Source organism: Ceratotherium simum, chromosome 23 (assembly GCF_057802395.1).
Source record: "Ceratotherium simum simum isolate JZ-2026a chromosome 23, ASM5780239v1, whole genome shotgun sequence".
Lineage (NCBI taxonomy): Eukaryota > Metazoa > Chordata > Mammalia > Perissodactyla > Rhinocerotidae > Ceratotherium > Ceratotherium simum.
The window spans coordinates 21,771,416-21,792,360 of NC_141922.1; the positions used below are offsets into that span (position 1 = coordinate 21,771,416).

Consider the following 20,945-nt stretch of genomic DNA (forward strand, 5'->3'; position numbering starts at 1 on the left):
TTCTCTTAAATGCCAGAATCGTTAACTAAATGTGAGAGGGCTAGAACTCGAAAGGACCTTAACAAGTAAAATGGGTGGAAAAATCAGTACCTCAGTGGGTAGTTATGAGCATTGAATGAGATAATGTGTGTAAGTATGTTTGAAATGGAAATCAACCTAATTAGAGCTACAGCTACCCCATCAGAATAGGAGTATAAATCAGACCTAAGAAAGAGTCAAAGGCTCTTCTCTCAATAATTCTAGGGTCATGTTTTCCACCAAAGGTGAGGTCAAAGTCATGCTGAAAGGGGACATATCATTTACCATGATATCAGAATAGACTGTGTTTTTTGGTTTTGGTTTGTTTTATTTTTGGGGAAAAATCAATCCTTGATTGGAGGTACTCTCTATTCTTAGGTAAACTAATGAGGATATCAGCTGAATCTCTTGATGACAGAAGACGAAACTCAGAACATTCATTTTCTGCCTCATTCGCAGGACTCTGATCCAGCCTTGTCCTTATGAGTCAGACAAACCTCCATTTGAGTAAAACCTCCATTAGTCTTAGGCTAATGCCTCAGGCACTTGAATTTGTAAAAGTTAAGTAGAGATGGAGGGACTTTATTGGGAAGGGGTAGAGTTATCTGAGAGACCAGATTGGACATTGAAGTAGAGGATTTGAAAGGGGATTGTGTGGAAAAAAAAAGGAATATTAAGGAAATATAGAGAATTCATTTGGAACATCCTTCTTTGAAGGATTTCCTTTGCTAGTGAGGCACAGAAGAATGCATAAATTGGACAAAGTTAACCTCACCTCCTATCAGCCTTGGATTGTTGTTTTGAGATCTACCCTACCTGTCCCTTTATATGCTCCCCTCATAGTCCAGTAGATATTTGGCATGAGGAAGAAAGGTAAAGTGGTTCTCAGGGAAGAGAAGTATTAGTCTCCCAGTCACTTTGTGAACTCTTGTGGAAATATAATTAAGAGAGCAAATTTCTCCTATTTTATCCCTCTCTCCACTGCAGATTACCAAATGAAGCTATTACAAGTATTGGGATTATGGAAACAGGTCAGAGACCCAGAATCTGGTAATAGCAGCAGAGAAGTTCCTTCCAGGCTGGAGAGAAAATAAAATTGAATTCTGCAAGTACCCTCCACAGGTTAGCAAAGAATATCTTCTGCAATAGAAAAGGAAGATTTTGCAGTGTTTGAGTTTTGTAAGTGCTCAGTAAATGTTAGGTTAATTAATTCTCACATAATGATATATCATGTCTTCATGGAATTAAGTTTGAGGATTCCAAACATCAAAATTATGGGGCATTTTGCATATCACCATCATGAGAATAACCATACACACACTGGTTGCTTAGTAAATATTTTCTTGTTATATTGAATCGGGATAGACAGAGGCATTGTCCATGGAACACTTCACCTTCTTACCACCATAAAGAATACGTGTAGCGGGAGTTATAGTCTCAAACATTTGATATGATCTTCTGCAAAGCACAGAAACATATCCAAAACCAAGATAATTGTCTTGTCTACCAGTAGTCATTTATTCTTTTAGCTAAATGACTCTCCTTGCTTGATCATTTTTGCATATGGTTAAATTTTTTAAAACCTATCTATGATATTTCCTTCTCTTTAGCACAGTTAGGGTGCTTAAGCTCTATAGGGAAAGTGTCTACAAAATGACAAATATTGACTTTTTCTGCTTATTGCTCCATTAATCATCCAGAGGGTTGGGACTAGAATGCCAAGTGGGCTTTTTCAAATATCAAGCATCTGGATGACGAAGAATTTGAATTTATATTCAGATATCTTGTCTGTCTTGTGTAGACAGCTAATGACCCCTAATAGTAACTTATTTCAAATGTGGTTGTAGAATTTACAAACTACTTTTACATACATTTTTCCCTTAGTGTTGACAAGAGATTTTCACATAGTGAGGTATATGGGGTAACTATTCGGGTTCAAAACTGATTCTGCTTGAACTAAAAAGTTTGATTTATGGCCTATCAAACATACATTGTACATCTGCTTAACCATTAAAGTAAAGAATACACTCTCTTAGGATAAGAATGCCTACTTCCCCTCCTACGTCCTATTGGTAATGCCCTATTGGTAACTGCTGGATTAGTCACTTTCCTGACAGTTTTGTCACATTGACCTGCTAATTTGTAACTGAATACCTCTTTGAAATTTTGATAAAAATGTATCCTGGGTGTGTTTAATGTATGTTCTTTGTTCTAAAAAGATATAAAAATGTACTGAAAACCATGCTTCTCCGAAACGCTTTCTAAGGCCTTCCTGGGTTATAATCCTCACTCTGGCTCAAGTAAACTCACCTTATTTCTCTTATCTATAGAATGGTCATTGGTTATTTTGTGTCAACAGAGTTGAAGAGAGTACTACCTTTCTTAAGCTACTGTGGCCTTAATCCTGAACAAAATTGGGGCTCTGGTGGCAAAGAGGGATCTCTAATACACAAAGGTATTAGAGTTCTTTGTTATTTAGGCAAAGACAAAGGGAATTGACAATATCAATTGAAATTGTGCTAGTTTTAAGTCCAACAGTTCAAGAAAACTATTCAGTTCCTATACCTTGAAAGACAGGTTGGGACATAGTGGGCCAACCTAGGTGGCCAGGCTCACAAAGATGGAAAGGGCAAATTTAGAGAGTGCATGGTTGGAGGACATACATCAGAAATTGGGCCAGGTTAAGGAACAAGAGTCAATAGAAACAATGCAAAATGAGGTATACAACTATAAGGAGGGTTGCTGAGAACCAGGAAAGGAAGCATGGAGCAATCGGTGTGGGCAGGCATGTGCTCTGAACAAGTTCCTGAGATGATTGTTAATGGAACTTTCCAGACTTTTAGCATCAATTTTGCAAAGGTAAAACTGTTTTATTTAAAGAGTCAGGGAATGATAGTCAGAAAGTGCCTGTTCTCGTTTGTTTGTTCATCTGTTCATCAATTAATACCTTTATTCACCCATCTGATCTCTCCCTCTAATGATCCTTCCATCCTTTCATCAATTTATCCTTTTATTTTTTTATACAACATTTATTGAGTACACATTTTGAGCAGAATTATTGTTTAACATTTTGTGGAGGTCTGATGAGAGTTAAACATAGCCTATAAGGTATTATCTATGACCTATAATAATAGCTTCAATAATTTCAGATTGAGCAGGAGGCTGCTCAATGGACTCTATTATCAATCAGTAAAGGCTGTTTCTTGAGCTTATCTTGCGCTTTCGCCTATGTTTCTCCTTTCCACCTCTTAAATTTAGGGATAATCTCAAAGATGGTTTCCTAAATTTGATAAGGGCATTTTGATGGTTTAGCCTAGAAAAGAGGCTATCAGTGGGCACACAGAGCAAATGTTACAAATCAGTGTCACCCCAGGGGATCAAGGGATTGGGGAGTTCCTGCACTTTCCAAAAATCTTTTGAAGAAAAGAAAGCAAGAAAAAATGGATAAGTTGGAGAGATAGAAGAGAAGAGGGCGAACCTGAAAGCTTGGAAACAAAGCAACACCTTTTTAATATTACTCTAGGTGGTTCCTCGTGAGTTAAAATGTATCAACTACACTTTAAAATTGAATCGTGTAACTAGCAGGGGAATCTGATATAGCCAAGAACACGTAAGTATGCTTTTATTCTGTAGAATACACAAATCCTGAGTATTTTAAATTTTGGCCAAGCGCCTATAAAAGCTCTAGATCACCAATAAAAGCACGTTTGCCTCTGGGCTTACTGCCCAGGTACAAAATGCTACACATACCTAGCTAGCCAGGGCGGGGATGAGGGCTTGTAGCAAAAATCAAGGGGTCTTGGCTGTTACTATATTTTTCAGAGTGAGACTGTAGAGTTCAGGGAACACTCAAGTCAAATAAAGTCCTTTTTTTTCCCCTTACAATACAATAAAATACCTTCTCTGGACATTTTCAAAGCTATTCATCAAAGAGAAAGACGCAGAACTAAAAGAGTAGTAGAAAATCAGTGAAAAAAAGGCACGTGCAACTTACAAGATTTAAGTGTTTTGTAAATCCACAGTTACTGTATATAGCATTGAAGATATGTATGAATCAATACTAAGTGTTGAAAGAAAAATATGCCATTAAAAGGCGAGCTTTGTGTTGTTAAGGAGTCATAGAAAACAATACTTGGACTTTACTTTTGTTCCAAGTTTGAGCAATCTGTATTGCATTAACCATCCTAGTGTGGTATGAAGTTCAACTATTTTCTTAAAGAATTTGTGTCCAACATTTTAAGAATTTATCTGCGATGACCAACCTAATACGACAAAAGATCAAAAAGTACGTGATCAGACCTTAGACAATCCCAAGCCTTGACTGAATAAAAATATTAACTAATTGATACATTTTTCTTGGATATGTAGTACAAGTTGATTTTAAAAATGTTAGTGAGGCTCTACCAAATGAATGACTTGTTTTTAATATACTGAATGGTCATTAACTAGATAGTAACTTGGGTTACAAACAAGTTGTTTGAATGAAATGACCCATTTCAAAACACGATCTGACCTATTCAATGAATCTATCTATAAATCTTTGCATTTATAGATTCACCTTTATATCTTATTTGAGCAGCCTGAAAAAGCTGGTGTTCTTATTAAAAAAATAGTCAAATTTTTTGCTTGGTGGGATCTAGTTTTAATAGCTGGTTTTCTGGTTGATTTTTTCACATGTCTACCAGTTTGGGGGATGTTGTGTAGATAGTTTTAATTAATATTTTCATTGCTGACTTTACCACCACAGTGCCTAGAGAGACCAGAATAAATATGGAGGCTATGGTGGTCATTTTCTAACCCTCAAAACAGAAGCACCTCTATTGCAATGAGTTCTGCCTTTAGAATCCTCATTATAATAAAAGAGAAAAGGAGGAGGAAGGATACTACAAGCTCTTGGGGGCTGGTGGTAAGTCGTACTGTGACAAGTCTGGCCTCTACAGCCAGGCACTCCTGGTTTTGAATCTTTACTGGTCTCATCTATAAAATAGGGCGATAATACTCATCTTGTAGGGCTGTTGTGAGGAAACATAATGTTACAAAGATGATATTTATAAGTGCATGGCATATAGTAGGTACTCTGTAAGTGTCAATATGGATGGGACCACAGAAGTTGCTGAATTCAACATCCTCATTTGTGGACATAGAAGTCCAGAAGCCAAGCAACTAGAACATGGCTTGGTTTTCTGACTCCAAGTTGAGTGTTTTCGAATAAGTTCTGTGACTATGTTTTTGCCTTGGTTGAAGAGGCATGGTGTAAAGGAGGATTGGGTAACAGAGGATTGGGTAAACTCAGTGGATAGCATTTTGTGGTGGGCCTTGAATGATAGACAAGATTTCAAAAGGTCAAGCTAATGGAAGGAGGACATTCCAGGTAGATAATATAGCAACAAGAAGGATATGGATGCAATAAAATGTGAGCCCTCCTGCCAAAAGGAAAAAGATCATAACATGATGCCTCTGAATAAATCATTGAACATAGGCTTGGGAGCTAGACACTTCTCTTAAGGAATGAGGGTTTACAGGGAGGCCTCTGAAACCCCAACCTCTCTGTGTACTTCTGAAATCTTCCAGGTATGTGTTTAATAGGCACAAGAGTCTTCCCTTTCCCATGGTTGTTGCAGAGGGACCTCTGTAAGTAGCTGAACTTCAGATGAGAAATTGGCTTCTAAGGAGACTTCAGATGAGGAGCTGGCTTATGTAAGAACAGTGGTCTGAACTGCTTCAGAACCAGTTCTAGGGAGCTTACTTTCTCTGGATCTTCTTTAGGATTTGGGGGGCACCCAACAGTGGGGCTGAGCTCTAGGGAGCCCACTCCCTTGAGAATGGGAGCAGATAAGGAAAGGATAAAAAGGGTGGATAATTTAGTCTGAGGAGTTGAGCTCTAAGGAAAAACTCATATAACCCATCAGACTATAAGCTTCCTGATGGTAAGGACTGTATTTGCCTTGTTCACTGCTTTATTTTCAGTTCCAACTTGGAATGTCATAGATGATCAATACATATTTGTTGAATTGATTAATTACTTAACTAATTAATACATAAAAGAAGGAGCACTTGCCTTAACATCAGTGGCTGACGAAAATCTCAAGACCATGTTCCTGAGTTCTTGGACTCAGAGTTGTTACCCAAAGTGAATGCTTTTGCTTGGCCAAGAGCTGCATATGCCCCCCATGCTCCTCTTAGGGAAGTTCCAAGGGTACCGACCAGTGCCTAGAGCACAAATCCTTCAGACTTTAGCAGCAGCTCATTCACCCATTTGACTTTCTTGAGAATCTACTACTTGCTTCTCCAGCTGGAGTACATATAACCAAAGATATAGACCATAAGGCAGATGGATTAAATGCACAAATTCTGGATTCACCATGTGAGGATTCAGATCCAGGCTTTATCACGTAATAGATTTATGATCCTGTGCAAGCTATTTATCTTCCCAAAGCTTTGTTCTCCTCAACTGTAATTTTGAGATATAATAATACCAACATCATAGGATTTTTATTTATTTATTTATTTATTTTGTGAGGAAGATCAACCCTGAGCTAACATCCATGCTAATCCTCCTCTTTTTGCTGAGGAAGACCGGCTCTAAACTAACATCTATTGGCAATCCTCCTCCTTTTTTTCTTCCCCAAAGCCCCAGTAGATAGTTGGATGTCATAGTTGCACAGCCTTCTAGTTGCTGTATGTGGGACGCGGCCTCAGCATGGCCGGACAAGCGGTGCGTCGGTGCGAGCCCGGGATCCGAACCTGGGCCGCCAGTAGCAGAGTGCGCGCACTTAACCACTAAGCCACGGGGCCAGCCCGCAACATCACAGGATTTTTATAAGGACTAAAGTAAATAAGATAATCTATGTAAAGCACTTTGCATATTGCCCGGGACCTAATAAACTTTATAAATGTCAGTGCTTCTCCTCTTCCTCCACCTCCTACTTTTTCATCCTCTTCCTAAATTTCATATATTTTAAAATAAATGTTTTGCATTTTGAAAGTGAGATGAGTCTTACAGTTGATGGTGTGTTCTAGGTCAATTGGCAGAATTTTTAATTTTTTTGATGTATAAGTTAATAGTAAATCTTAAAATTGATGGTACCTAAAATGAGATAAAATTTGGAATTATTGCTATTACTGCTAATTTGACTATGTGAATTATGCAAGGAGATACAAGAGGCTTCAGTATAACTATCAAGCATCAATTTTACTTGAAGATTTGGGTGAGAAAAGTTAAATAAGCTAGCCAATTAGAAATTTTAAATGCTATTTTTGTGTAAAAGAACACGGCTATATTAAAGAAGTCAAATTGCCTGGATTTTTAAGAGAAAATGTGGCATGCCGGAGAAACTTTGGCCTGAAATGCTGGTTTTCTGCTGTAGGTGTTCCTTACGCTCAGCTGTTTGGAGTAATGTGATGGAAAGGTTTGAGAAGCATGGTGTGAAACGATGGTGAGAAAACCAGACAAGAGACCTGCCTTCATGGAGCTTAGAGTCTAGTGAGAAACAGACATGAAAGCAAATAACAGAGGTCAGGTGTTTGAGCTGCTACAATGGTAGCTGTTACAAGGAGCAGTTGGGTGCAAAGGAGGGAGTAGTCAATTCTGCTGGGTGCAGAAAGGCGCTGGTCAAGAAGTCTTCTTAGAGAAAGTGAACTTAAAGAAGAGTAGATAAGGAGTTTGGGGAGATGGAGATGACAGAGCAAACTTAACAGGATCCTTGAAGTTTTTATCCTTTTTCCCGGGGGCTAAGATGCTCTGTAAGGTATTGGGGAAGATTCTCATTGCTGAACTTTCAGAGGAACTAGAACTCACATTTACTGGGATCTCCTCTGCCAAGGACAAATCTGGGTCAGGTTGGAGCATATTGACCCTTATTTAACCCACGCTAAGAACTTTGTAACCTCTTCCAGACTTCTGAACGTATGCTATAAGCAGAGCCTACTTCTCAGATTTTGCTCATAAAAAATGAGTCCAAGCAACATCCTCTTCTTGGATTAGAGAACATTTATTTCCAGGATCCTTCCAGTAGAACTCGTGGGCTGTTCATTGTGTGGAACTTTGCCATTTGAATGGAACTGTATATTCTTTTGTAGAGCTTCCTGGTCTGAAATTCAGACCTTCATTTTCTTGTCCTGCGAAGAAAGATATACATCCTCTAGGAAGAATGGTACAACATTGCTATCCTTACTCTTTGCACCTCCTGAGTATCCTCGGAACAGCTGGCTTAATGTAACAGGAATTCACAGTCCTCAGCTGGATGGTTGGGGAGAATGCTTCATTATTCAGAGTTCAGCAAGTGCCAACCATGTTATTGAAGTGGTAATTGAATTTGGTGAACCCTCTGTGGTCAAGACAGCATAGCACTGCTTTCAAGGACCATGCAGTGTGGTTAAGATGAATACATTTCCAACAATAATGAATCTTTGAACTAAGCTTGATAGCACACAGCCAAAAGGACATACTGTTTTGGTGATTTGACTTATGATGCTGAGCATTTTGGAATGAAACCCGTCCAGAAGCATGACAAAGTTTACCTCCAAAGAAGACACCGGGAGAGACATCTAATACCGCCCAGAAATCTCCATCACAAGCTTCATTGATAATCTCATCAAGCACAGACAAGTATGTGACAAATTATTTCCTTGTGTAGTCCAACACGCCTTGCTGCATTGTTGAATTGAATCCTTGTGTGGTAAAATAATTTTCAATGAAGACTGCCTTATCGCTAAACAGCAATTAAATGCTTTCAAAATTTCACATTCACAGAATGATCTCAACAGTCTCGCTCCTTTGCAATGCTGTTTCTAAAAGAGAACATTTATAGTTTGGGAAAATAGCACAAAAATGAAAACGGCTGGAATTATTTTGGATGCTGAAAATATACTTGGCCTCAGCAGCTGCGGCACTGTAAAAAGGAAAGAGCTTTGGCTCTGAGCTCAGGCAGACCCTGGGTTTGAATCCCAGATCCTTCATTTACTGTGTCCTTAATAGGTCATTAGCTTCTTTGAGTCCCTTCATCTTTCCCTGTAAAAATGAGGTCAATAATGAGGTCTGAACATGACACACATAGACTATGGGGCATTGCTTGGCTCTCCTGGATACTTATTATATTAACAGCTATCTCTGCAGGCCTACTATGTGCCTGGCACAGCAAGGCTTGCATAAGCAAGCTTATGAATGCATATTATCCTACAACAACATGTGGTTGATAGTTAGGGTGACCAACTTGTCCCAGTTTGCCCTGGACTGTCCTGAGTCCCAGGGACCATCTCAGTCCAAGACAAACTAGGGTGGTTGGTCACCCTCAATATTATAGTCTCATCTTACAGGTATGGAAACTGAGGCTCAGAGGTTGTGTGGAAATTGCCCAATACCCCACAGCTGGGAAAGAATAGGCCCAGTATTCAAACCCAGCCTTGAATAACTCCCAAGACCGCACTCTTTCTGCAGCCCTAAACTCTACTCAGTAAATGTTGCTTTCCTTGCTGTATTACTAGAACATTCTGGACTTAGCAAATATTTGTAGATCAGATCACATTTTTTCCACTGTCTTTAATTATTATTCAGGAATACATTCATGTATGTGTGTGTTTATATATGTTAAAGAGTGAAGGATTGCTCTCCAAGTGATAATGGTAATGAAAATCATAGTGATAGTGATAATGAAAATGACAGTTTGAAAGCCTAACATATATTCGAAGAACATTCTATCTTTTGTTAATGCGCAGTCCATTAATTCATTCACTTATTCATCCATTCATTCATTCAACAGGTATACAGTGAGGTCCTTCTGGGTGCCGGGTACTGGGACAGATACAAAGAAGACTAAGATGCTGGTCTCAGGATGCTTAGTGGAATGGGATTTAAAGAATCAGTTGTAAAATAGCATGGGAACTCTGATATAGAGGCACGTCCTACACATTCCATCTCTTGCAATCGCATCATCTTCCACGCCCCTCACACATTGCTCCAGCCACACAGATTTTCTTTGATGAAGCTCCAAGCTTATTTCTGACACTGGGTTTTTGCACTAGCTATTACCTCTGCCTGGAAGATTCTTTCTCCTAATCTTGGTGATTCAGCTCTAAGATGAAATGCTATCTCTTCAGAAAGAACTTCCTTGACCACCTCCAGGTAAATTAGCCACCCAGAAATTCTCTGTTAGATAACCCTGTTGTAATGATCGTACTAGGGTTTATTTATCATTATTTGATGTTTATCTTCTTTAATTGTTTCCTGCTTTTGCCTGCTTTTGCCAACAAGATGCAAATTACAGGGAAAACAGATAACTTGTTTATTTTATTGTTGATGTTTGTTTTATTCATGGGTGTACTCCCAGGACCTAAACAACGCTAGGCACACAGAAGCAGTCAGTCAGTATTTTTTGAATGAAGAAAATGAATGAATGAGTTAATGTTTCAGAAGCTGGAAGGAGCTGCCAACTCAGCATGAATGAGCAGAGGTGTGAGGGGAACTGCCCTTGAAGGGATAGCTGAAGTCAGCCTTGCCTTTTTTTTCTGGTTATAAAGGTAGTGTATTTTCGGTTAAAAAGAAAAAAAGGAAAACAAATGAGACCAACTTGACGTAATCACGAATATTTTGTTGCACATTCTCTCCTAGTTCTCTTTTCATTCACGTTCATGGATACTTTTGAACAAAACCAAATGCCTGTTTCCATAGTTTTAGAACCTTTGGGGGGTAATTATTTTCTCACCTTTTCATTTTAAAGGTTGCTTTGTTCCTCATCATAATGGAGGTACTAGCATTTATCTATAGCCAAATCTGTATTGTTGGACCTTTGAATATTCCCATTTTGCCATTATAGACAACATTGGACTGAACAGCCTTGCACATATCTATCTAATCTTTACATGGAAACATGTGATAGCTTAAAGTAGAAGCAAAAGGACTTTGGTTTAAGTTCTAGATCCACTAGTTTCTTTTATCCATTTATTTTTAAATTTTGAAAAGTTTCCTCATCTGTAAAATGGGGACGAGTGCCTACATCGTAGGGCTATTGTGCAAATTAAATGATATAACGAAGGTAAAGTGCTCATCACAAAGTATACGGTAAATGTTAGCTGTCCTTAATAATTTCCTTTAAACAAAATCCTAGAAGTCAAACGTGCTATACAGTCTATCTTATTTTCTTTATTTATTATTTATTTTTTTATTTTTCTGTGAGGCACATTAGCCCTGAGCTAACATTCATTGCTAATCCTTCTCTTTTGCCTGAGGAAGATTGGCCTTGGGCTAACATCTGTGCCCATCTCCCTCTATTTTATGTGGGATGCCTGCCACAGCATGGCTTGACATGCGGTGCATAGGTTTGCGCCCAGGATCTGAACCTGCGAACCCTGGGCCGCTGCAGCGGAGCATGCAAACTCAACCACTATGCCACTGGGCGAGCACTACAGTCTATCTTAAAGGACAAATAGAAACCAGCTAAAGAGATGGGTGGGAAGGGGCCTTTAGATATGGGAAGTGACGTTAGGGACAACAAAACTTTTTTTTTAATTACGGAAGAACTATAGATCCACTGCATCAGCCGGAAACTTTAAACCACGAAAGTTATATTAACTCTGACCCTCACACTTTCCAAGGGCAGCCCTGCTCACTGCTCTGCTCTGCATCGCCGCTGGAAATAGGCTTTTCTGGGCATGTAGCAAGGTAGCAAGAGCAGGCTGATCAAGGTAATGCTGGCAGTTGAAGCTGGGTAATTGGGAGGATGGAGAGCCCTTTAATGAGATAAAGAAGCCAGGGAGGTGAGTTGTTGTCCAACAAGAAATTCAATGTTTAATAGTGTATAGAGGTGCCCAGCAGGTTGTCCAGAAAAAAACATCAGGACTCAAGGTGTTGGTTTTAGCAAAGGGTGTGGAGAAGATTTGAGCCCTTGGCACTAGACATCATCTAATTCAGCAAGAGCTGTTTTTTGTTTCCCTTCTGATAAGAAATTGTAAGCTCATCTAAAAATACTCACTTTGGTTTCAATAGATGCTGTCGCTTGGTGTCTGATTTAATTGGTAAACATAAATTTAACTTTTATTTTCAATAAACAACTTATAAGCACAAAAGTAATAGCAGAGTCACACATTGATAAGATCATGTTTATTTAGTGATGTCTGACAAGTAGAGAAAGTAAAAAGAATAGTTTAAAAAATGTATAACTTATATTTATATAAATACATTAAAGGAGAAAAGCTGAACACATATGGTGGCATTAGAAGAATGTATACATTTAAGTTTGCAGCCTATCTTATAGCCCGACAAATTAGATACAGCATGTATACACATATATCTTGTTTGTGAGTTTGCATAATTATGGCCCAAGGATAAGTTTTGCACATGTCCACAATAATTCTAGACTCCCATACAACTTGTGGTCTCTTGCCACCATACTCGTGTCGATTCTGTTCTTTTTTAAAATTCCACTACAAGCACATTTGGAAGTCATCAAAGGTTGTCATCAGGTGCTTTGGGCCTCAGTTTACTTATCAGTAAGATGAGCTCTGCTTCTTGTGAATTAAAAAACTAGTGAGCCCCAGCAGCCTCCAGCATATACAAATGGACGGGGGCTGCTGGGGCCTGGTCATCTCTGTATTAGGGGGAGTCTTCTGTTTAGCTTCTTTCTATTGGAAAGGAGTCAATTTGCCTGAAATGTTTATGACACCAGCCCACTCAATTAACAAACTCCTTTACTGTAGATACCTCTTGTGTCCTAGTGAATAACTAAACAGAAAACTAATTCTCTCTGGATTTCAAGTTGAAGAGCTATACGTTTCCTCAGATCTCAGACTTGGAAGTTCAGGGTTGAGCTCCTCAAAAAAGACAGCTCAACAGAGAATCCTCAAGTCAAACCTCAATATATGGTGAAAAATTTGCATGATGACATCTTCAGTATGATCCTGGACTTCACTGTGTCATTCATGACAGTGTCATTTTCTTGAAATTGCACTAGTGTATAACAAAATAAGATGAGTGTAATGCGATACGGTCTACACAGTAAAACATATATCTGATTTCTTAAATTTGTAGAGATTTTCTTTTGTAGTAAACATCCCAGAAAAGTCAGCCATCCCTAAGCACTATCCTGAGCTTACCTTGATTCCAAGGTTACTGTTAATTGTATCTTTCATTAAAAAAAAGACAGATATAACTGACCTCATATGACCACAGAAAATACATAGGACTCAGGGGTGAAATAACAACTCTTCATCATTTTTCTTATATTCATTTGATGGTGGGTCGCTACAGTTTGCCTCTGTGGGTGTGCTTCTTGAGGGACACAGATTACATCTTCCCTCTGCTGGTGTTTGGCTTTAACTCTTGGAGGAAGGCCTCGTTGTTATGAGGACAGTTGTTGTGACAGGTGCAGGTCCCGATGACCATGACTGGTTTCTTGATGATTTGCCCTGGGGAGCACTGGAAGTCCACCTGGATGGTTTTGGTGTTGTGGGGGGTGCAGCACCGGCCATCACTGCAGACCCCGCAGAACCTGGGCTTGTAGGTGTGCAGGCTTGTGCAGTTCTTGAACTGCAAGTGCATGGCTCTGAGCGACTTTGTGGTGCGGAGACACTTTTTTCCTTTCTAAGAAAGAAGAAAAGGAGTGATGCATGGAATGGCTACCATCCCTCCAAGGGACCATTTTAGGGGTATGGAATAACTTGCTAGTTGCCCACCCAGTATCCATTGCTCTTTCTTCTTTGCTAACAGAACATTAATTTTGTTTGCGCAATGTGGTCAGCCAAAAGTATTTGCCTCCCCAGAATATCTGGGCGCTTGGGTGGCCTTGTGACAAAGTTCTGGCTACTGACACATAAATCAAGGGATTCTAGGAAATCTTTTGCCCTTCAAGACAGGTACAGATTGCTTCCTGCATCTGTTTTCCTTCCTGCCTAGAATGTGGAAACCATACCTAATCATGCACAACCATCTTTTGACCTTGTGGCATTAAGCATGAGGGTGGAGGCATATGTGTTACAAAGAAACCTATTTTTTCAAGCCACCATAACAAGCTTTGGTGTTATTTTTAGCCAAATGCATTCTTAGGTGTTATAGAGAGAAAGGGAATAAATTTGTCATTATTGCAAGCCTATTGCATAATGTTTCAAATATTTTTCAGACGTTAACTCACTTAACATCATTAATAATATTCACTCATACAAGGAACAATTATTAACATAAGGAACAATTGCCTGAATTTTACAGATGAGTACGTGGAGGCTCCAAGGACAAAAACAACCAGAAAACATCTAGTAATTGAATCTGTCTGACGCAAAGCCTATCCCTTCTATTATTCTATAACCTCAGGCAAGTCTAAGACAATGGGATTTAAGGTTATTTTCCATGAAAGCAACGTAAGTGGAGAATTTATTTAATATTCCATTTGTAATGGTTGATGAGGAACCCTAATATTGATAATTCAGCGAGGAATTGACTGTATTTTTATTCTCCACTTAGATTTCTTCACCTACAAATTTGCCACAATTCTCCCCTGCTGTTCACCTTCCTAGGCACAGCCCATAGCTTGTGGAGTGATGAGACTTGGAATTCTCTTAAATCAGTAGCTCTCAAACTTTAGTATCAGAATCATCTAGAAAGTTTGGTAAAACACAGATTGCGGGGCCTTATATCAAGAGTTTCTGATTCAGTAGGTCTGATGTCGGCACCAGTAATTTGCATTTCTAACAAGGTCTTAGCTGCTGCTGCTGGTCTGGAGACCACCCTTGAGAAGCACTGTCTCACATTTAAGAATCTCTTGGTGATAAGGAAGTAATAACTATCATGCTAGTATTTCCCTAGATTCCAAACAAATTTCTAGAATCTTTACGAAATACATTTATACTATTAAAAAATACCTTAAATATAAAGTATCTAAAATATTAAACTGGGTGCACGTTACAAGAAAAATACAAATTTTGGTAAAACAAACAATAGAAAAAGCAAAGTTTTAGAAGCATGCCACGGAAAAGCCTTATTTAATAAAGGAGCTTCAGTATCCTTGACAATATTTAAGGGGGGATTCTTGTTTCTTCCCTCTTTATATTAATGTTCAGCATATATTCTTGCCAATATCCACAAAAAGATAAGGTCAGCAACATCTCTGTGTGTATGTGTATGTACGTGTCTGTGTATGTATGTGCGTGTGTGTGTATGTATGTGTGTGTGAGAGAAAGACAGAGACAGAGAGAGACTGCTTTGTGGGTGAACCTGCATGACTGTTACATGTATGTTAGAATTCCCCTAAGTATGGGGAGGTGTGGCTTCCAGCAGATAATTTTAGGGATAAGGTGTTTCTAGGTATACTTTCTAAATTGGTGGAAGAAACATAAAACTAGGATGGACCTCAAAAAGTCATATAGCTAAGCTGCCATATAACTAATGCAACCACTAGACTATTTTATTTTACCAATAAACAGAAATGATGCCTAATGTTAAGTAATGATGCCTAATGTTAGCAGAGTAATCTGCACCCAACACTTTGCAAATTCATTCTACTTAATCCTCACGACAGCATTGAGGTAGGTACTGTCAATGGCCCCATTATATGGGGGAAGGAACTGAGGCTTAGAGGTTAAGAAAATTGCCCAGATCCCACAGCCAGTTCACATGGGAAGCCAGGATTTACAGCCAGGCTGTCTGGCTCCAGAGTTTCGTTCTTAAGCATTAGATGATATTGCCTCAGCGTAGAGATATGTAAATCTTTCATTGCTAGGGACTATTTTATTTTGGCCTTAGGTTTGTACAAGGGTCCATATAATAGTTCAATTTGGGTATTGCATTTATCTGATTCAGAGCTCTGGTAACAAGACTTGTGATATCATCAGGAACCAATCAGAGCTTCTGATCTGCATGCCTTATACTCAGCATTAGTACACTGAGTTGATATAATTCCAGCAAAAAAGGAAAGAAATGTGCTATTTTATTTGGCACATAGCACTTCACGCTGGCTAATGTACTATTCCCACTAGGCTTTTAAAAATACTGAAAGTAATTCCCAGACATCCATTCATTTATTCATCAACAATTGTTTATCAGGCGCAAAATATGTACCAGGTAGGATGTTAGGGACTGAGGGGTGAGTAAGGCAGATTTGGTTCCTATTCTTTTGCTTCCTAAGGATTGAAGGGGTGAGGGAAACTGAGGTCAGAAATGACCTCTCTAAAAGTAGCCAGTTTTCTCCAGGAATAGAATGGAATTTGCCAGACCATTCTCAACTGGGGACATTATTATAATTGACTGGCACCTCTCTCTTTACCCGCAGATCTGCTGTGAGCTGCTTGGGATGTTTCAATATATTAAAGAGAAAAAAAGGACGGTCAACTCATTCACTTCAGGAACTTCTCTGCCTTTTCCCTGGGGTTAACTCCCAGCTAGAGCTGACCTCTGAGTCAACCAGAGTCACAGTGACTTTCCAAAGTGCAGGCTCCAACGAGGCAAGGCCACCTCCTCTGTGAAGGGAGGCTACCTCCAGGCTCCTACCTTATCTGTCGGTTGCTCGTGCTCTTGTTCACAGGGCCGCACCATGCAGAGGCGAGTCTGCTTCACCATCTCACACTGTGGATTCCTGTTGGTGACCCGGGTGGAAAAACCCATGCCACAGCTCTTGGAACATGCACTCCACTCTGTGGTCTGTTCAATGCAGTTGACACTGGAGTCAGAGACTGCAACTCCTACAGTGGCTTCTGTCCTGTAGGCTATGGGATATGTAGATAAAGACAGCTATATTGAGTAAAACATGGGGATTGCAAAGTAGTCCTTTCAACCAACATTAGACAGAGTCTCATTAAATTCTGTACCTATTAAACTCAGGTGCTCTCAGGAGACAGAATTGGATCTTTGTATTTATAAACCCCTAACAGGCGGCACAATGCCTGGCACATTGTAGGCCTTCAAGAAATCTTTGTGGAATGACTGTCCAACTTGTCATTAAGAGGTTGAGGAGAGCTTGTCTTAAGAAGCTTAGTAGTTTTAAGAATATAGAACAGTATAGCATCAACAACCGTTCCATCAGCTGTAGTATTTTCAATATGTGATTTTTGTACAGGAAGAGGATCATGATAGAATTTTAATTGGAAGAGTGAGTAGAATCACCCAAAATAGTGATGAAAGCAATCCTCTGCCTTAGGGAGACAGAAGTGGTTGTTTGGGTTATGCGACATAGACACTTGGACTTTGGTTACAGAAAGTTCCATCTCGACATGTAATGCGCATGGCTTGGGACACACCCCCTCCTCTACATGGCAGTTTTCCTGTCTGTAAGGTACGGCTGATAATTTCTGACCTCAGAAAAGCTGTAAAGCTCTGCATACTGCCAGTATAAATAATCTGACTGATTAATAGCTTCTCCAATATTCTCTACTGGCTCTTGAGGTTTTTTTTGTTTTGTCTTGTTTTTTCAAAAAACTATTTCCTTTATAAGATAAAACAAAACAAAAAGCAAAACGAAGATCCTGAAGTGTCACCTGACCCCTCCTATAGCATCTGAAAAGGTGACATTTCTCTGTGACACCTGTCAAGGGATGAGGAGCATTCTTTAGGGAGGCTGGTCTTGAGAGCTCATAGGTAGTGTACGGACTCTAGAGGAAAAAAAGAGTGATTTTTTACTTTGATCTTTGTAATGTTAATAAGGGTCAAGCAAGTTGGACTAAAATATAAATAGTAGTCATGCAATAAGACAAAATCAGTCCCATTGCTCAAAAGAACCACTGAATTTGGCAGGTTCTCTTTAGGAGAAACTGTGTAAAAACCTGGCTAGGATTCCAACTCTTGATGTGTTTGATCTCAGTGGGCAATCTGGAATCCACAACTGAACGGCCAGAAACTGAGGCCAGCTGCTCATTGCAAATCCAAAAGAGCACACGGGCTTCCTGCCTGCACATATCCTGTGCTGTGATCACCTCAGGTACCCTGAGTTTCTCACCTGGGAGGGCAAGGAGGTCCCCTAAGTCCCCCTTCTCAGCTGAGTCACAGATCCACTTTTCACAGCACTCCCCGGGCACCTCAACTTTTCTTGGAGCTGGGCAGTCAGGCTGGGGCAGTAGCAGGTCCTCTTCACAGCGGGGTATACAGCCAATCTGCCCATCTCTGCAGGTGCACTGGTATTTGCAGCTGGGCTGGAAGGTCTCTCCACTTTGGTAAATGACCCCATCGAATACACAGTTGTCTCCTTCTACCGCTAGAATATTGCAGAAGCACGGCAGAAAGGGAAAGGGAGAGACAAGAAGAAGAACACACTGCATTGGAGAAGCTATATAGGATTCGCAGCATATGTTCCAAACCCCAAATCCTTCCTTTTCTGGTTGGGGCCATCTGATTTCTCATCCATCTCCAGTAGAGAGATGTCCTCATAGAGGCCTCCCAGAGCAAGAAGAAACCTTTGAGACCATCCAGTTGTGCCACTCATTTTACAGATGAGAAAAGACATGCAGAACTGAGAAGTGACACTCCCAGGACCCCCCAGCTGTTGTTCCCAACGATAAAGTCATTTTGCAAGAACCTCCTTAGGTTCTCCTACTCTAGCAGCTTAGAGTTAAAAAGAAAAAAAAGAGCACTTCATATTCTTCAAATACGTTAACTGGTCAAATTGGGAAGGGCATTAGGATTCCTTGGCATGCCAGCACGACAAATTATCAGGAGCTTAGAGAAGAAAGTAAAAGGCTATTCCAAGCCCTCTTACCCAGGGAGGCAGGGACAACCTCCAACTAAATGGTGCACCACGTGGAAAACTGATCCCTATTGATTAAGTTTCACCAGCTTGGATTGGCTGGTTACCTGCATTTTATTACTCACAGCGCAGACAGGGCTTCCACAGTGGTCCCAGGAGACTAGGGGCTGCTTTGGCTCAAACAGGACAATTACAGGTGTGAAAACAAACCGGCTGGGCTGTAGTTGGGGCAACTGTGAGCGTGTGAGTAAGCCCAACCTTCCCTCACCCCCAAGCATCCCTGGAAATGTCCAAAGGAAATGACTTCACTTTGCCTGCTCCCCGTCTGTCTAGATTCTTCTCTAGGGAGGCAAATGATGCATGCTTCTCACCTCCGCGGGCAAGTTTCCTCTCTGTCTTCTGGCGCCCCGCAAAGACCCAAGCGCCCCTAGACTGTGCCTGGCACCCAGTAAGCGCTGCATAAACATCACCTACTGCATCCTCATTATCACTATTTGCGCATCACCCTCTGGGGAGGAGGAAGAGGAGAGGAGAGAGGAGGCAGTCCAGCTAGCCGCGGGAGAAGAGGTAAGCGGCGGAGGGGGCAGGATTACCCATGCAGATGCCCGTCTGGGCGCTGGGGTCCGCTCTGCGGTCGCAGAAGAGGCCGTTGCTCTCCTCGCACGGCTCCATCTCCGAGCAGCTCTCGCCGCGCTGGCGGGCGCACACCAGACAGCAGGAGCAGTCGTCCAGCACCGCTCTCACCCCGGGGGCGCAGGTCGGCGGCGTCTTGGAGCACTGGGCCGGACACGGGGTCGGACAGCGCTGAGTCGCAGCGACCTGGGGGTGGGCGAGACAAGAAGGAGAAAACTCTCGGCAGAGACAATCGAAGGCAGGGGACCCGGGGATCGAGCAAGGGCCGCCCAGGAGGGCAAAGTAACCAGGGGCATCTTAGGGGTGCACCGCTCACCTGTCCCAGGAGATGGAGGAGCAGGAAAGCCAGGCAAAGGCACTGCTTCGGCAGACAGAAACTCATGCTCTGCGCGCTCTGCATGCTCGGGCTTTTTCCTCCCGCTTTCACAAAACGAGACTTGCTCCGCTGTAGTTTGGCTCTGCTCGCCTGGCTCCAGGTCCGGCGCTCGCCTGTCTTCCCCGGCGCCACCGGCACAGGTTTTATAGCGCGCTCCAGGGACGCGCACAAGCCGGTTGGCTGCAGCGCAGGGAGGAGGGGGGATGGGCTGGGTGGGGAATGGAACGAACCCCGGGGTTGTCATGGCAATTGGCCGTGGGTGCTGCTCTCCTTAGGGCGTGGCCCCCGGGCCTGCGTGTGCCTGTGTGTGGCGACTGGCTTTTCCCAGAGCACAGGGAGGGGCTGGGTGGAGTCCCGGGGCCAGGACCCAGGGCTCGCTCGAGCGCGTGGGAAGGAAACGCCCGTTTCCTCCTGGAAGCTGCTTTGCTTTCCCCCAGGACTAAGACACCGCCACTCCCCACCACACTTCTCTGCCCTGGCCGTTCCAAGCAGGGCTGCAAATGTGGGGCTCTTCTAAAGGGATGCCTGAAGTTTGGGGCCATCTGTGGGGGGTTGGCGAGAGGCCCAGGGGTTTAGTCATAAGGGAAGCACGTGCAACTTTGTCACCGGTTAGGGCACTCTGAATGCGTAGAGAGAGTGGGAGGGAGAGCAGGGAGGGAGGAAAAGAGAAAGAAGAAAGAGAAAAAGTGAGGGGGCCCGGGGGGGAGGGGAGGAGAAGAAACTCAGAAAAGAAGAGAAAGGCAGTGTTGGGATGAGGGTTGCTATTGGCCAAATGGCAAGTTCTTTTGCGTAATCATTCCAAGCTCCACTGATTTGTAAACCCCCAGTTCCGCAGGTTTGGTAGAAATAAGAGTAAAACATAATAAAATAAAAATACAAGAGCCTGAGGTAAGTAAAAACTTTCTTTCTGGTTGAGAAAGGCCTTGAAACACCTGTTGTATCGTGCCTAATGTAAAACAGTACTTCTCAAAATCCAAGAGCTTTTGAGATTATAAGGCAGGTTCAGCACGGCCAGTGTCAGAACCTCAGTGAATTCGGGAAAGAGTGAGGAAGATATTTGCTTTACTTGGCTGATACGTCAGCAAGTCAAATCCCTCTCCCACTTGGCCTTCACTTTCAAAAACGGCTGCTGTGAAGCACTTGTCATGTCTCACAAGAACCAGAGCAGTTTTATTGCTCCAAAGGTGACCATTGCCTGATGGATTTAAACAAAAATTTCTCCCCTATACTTCAGGTTTGCTGCTGCCTCTGGGATTGCTCTGCCC

General features: G+C 41.5%; 1 protein-coding gene across 1 annotated transcript; it reads right to left on the reverse strand.

The window, feature by feature from the left end:
- Window positions 1–12,097: 12,097 nt before the first annotated feature.
- On the reverse strand, window positions 12,098–19,780 carry CCN3 (cellular communication network factor 3). The gene is made up of 5 exons (XM_004431116.3): window positions 19,621–19,780; window positions 19,265–19,490; window positions 17,928–18,182; window positions 16,487–16,701; window positions 12,098–13,591 (listed from the first exon to the last, which is right to left on the reverse strand). The coding sequence occupies exons 1-5, from the start codon at window positions 19,702–19,704 to the stop codon at window positions 13,295–13,297; spliced, it is 1,077 nt and encodes a 358-aa protein (XP_004431173.1). The 5' UTR covers window positions 19,705–19,780; the 3' UTR covers window positions 12,098–13,294.
- Between the last annotated feature and the right edge of the window lie 1,165 nt (window positions 19,781–20,945).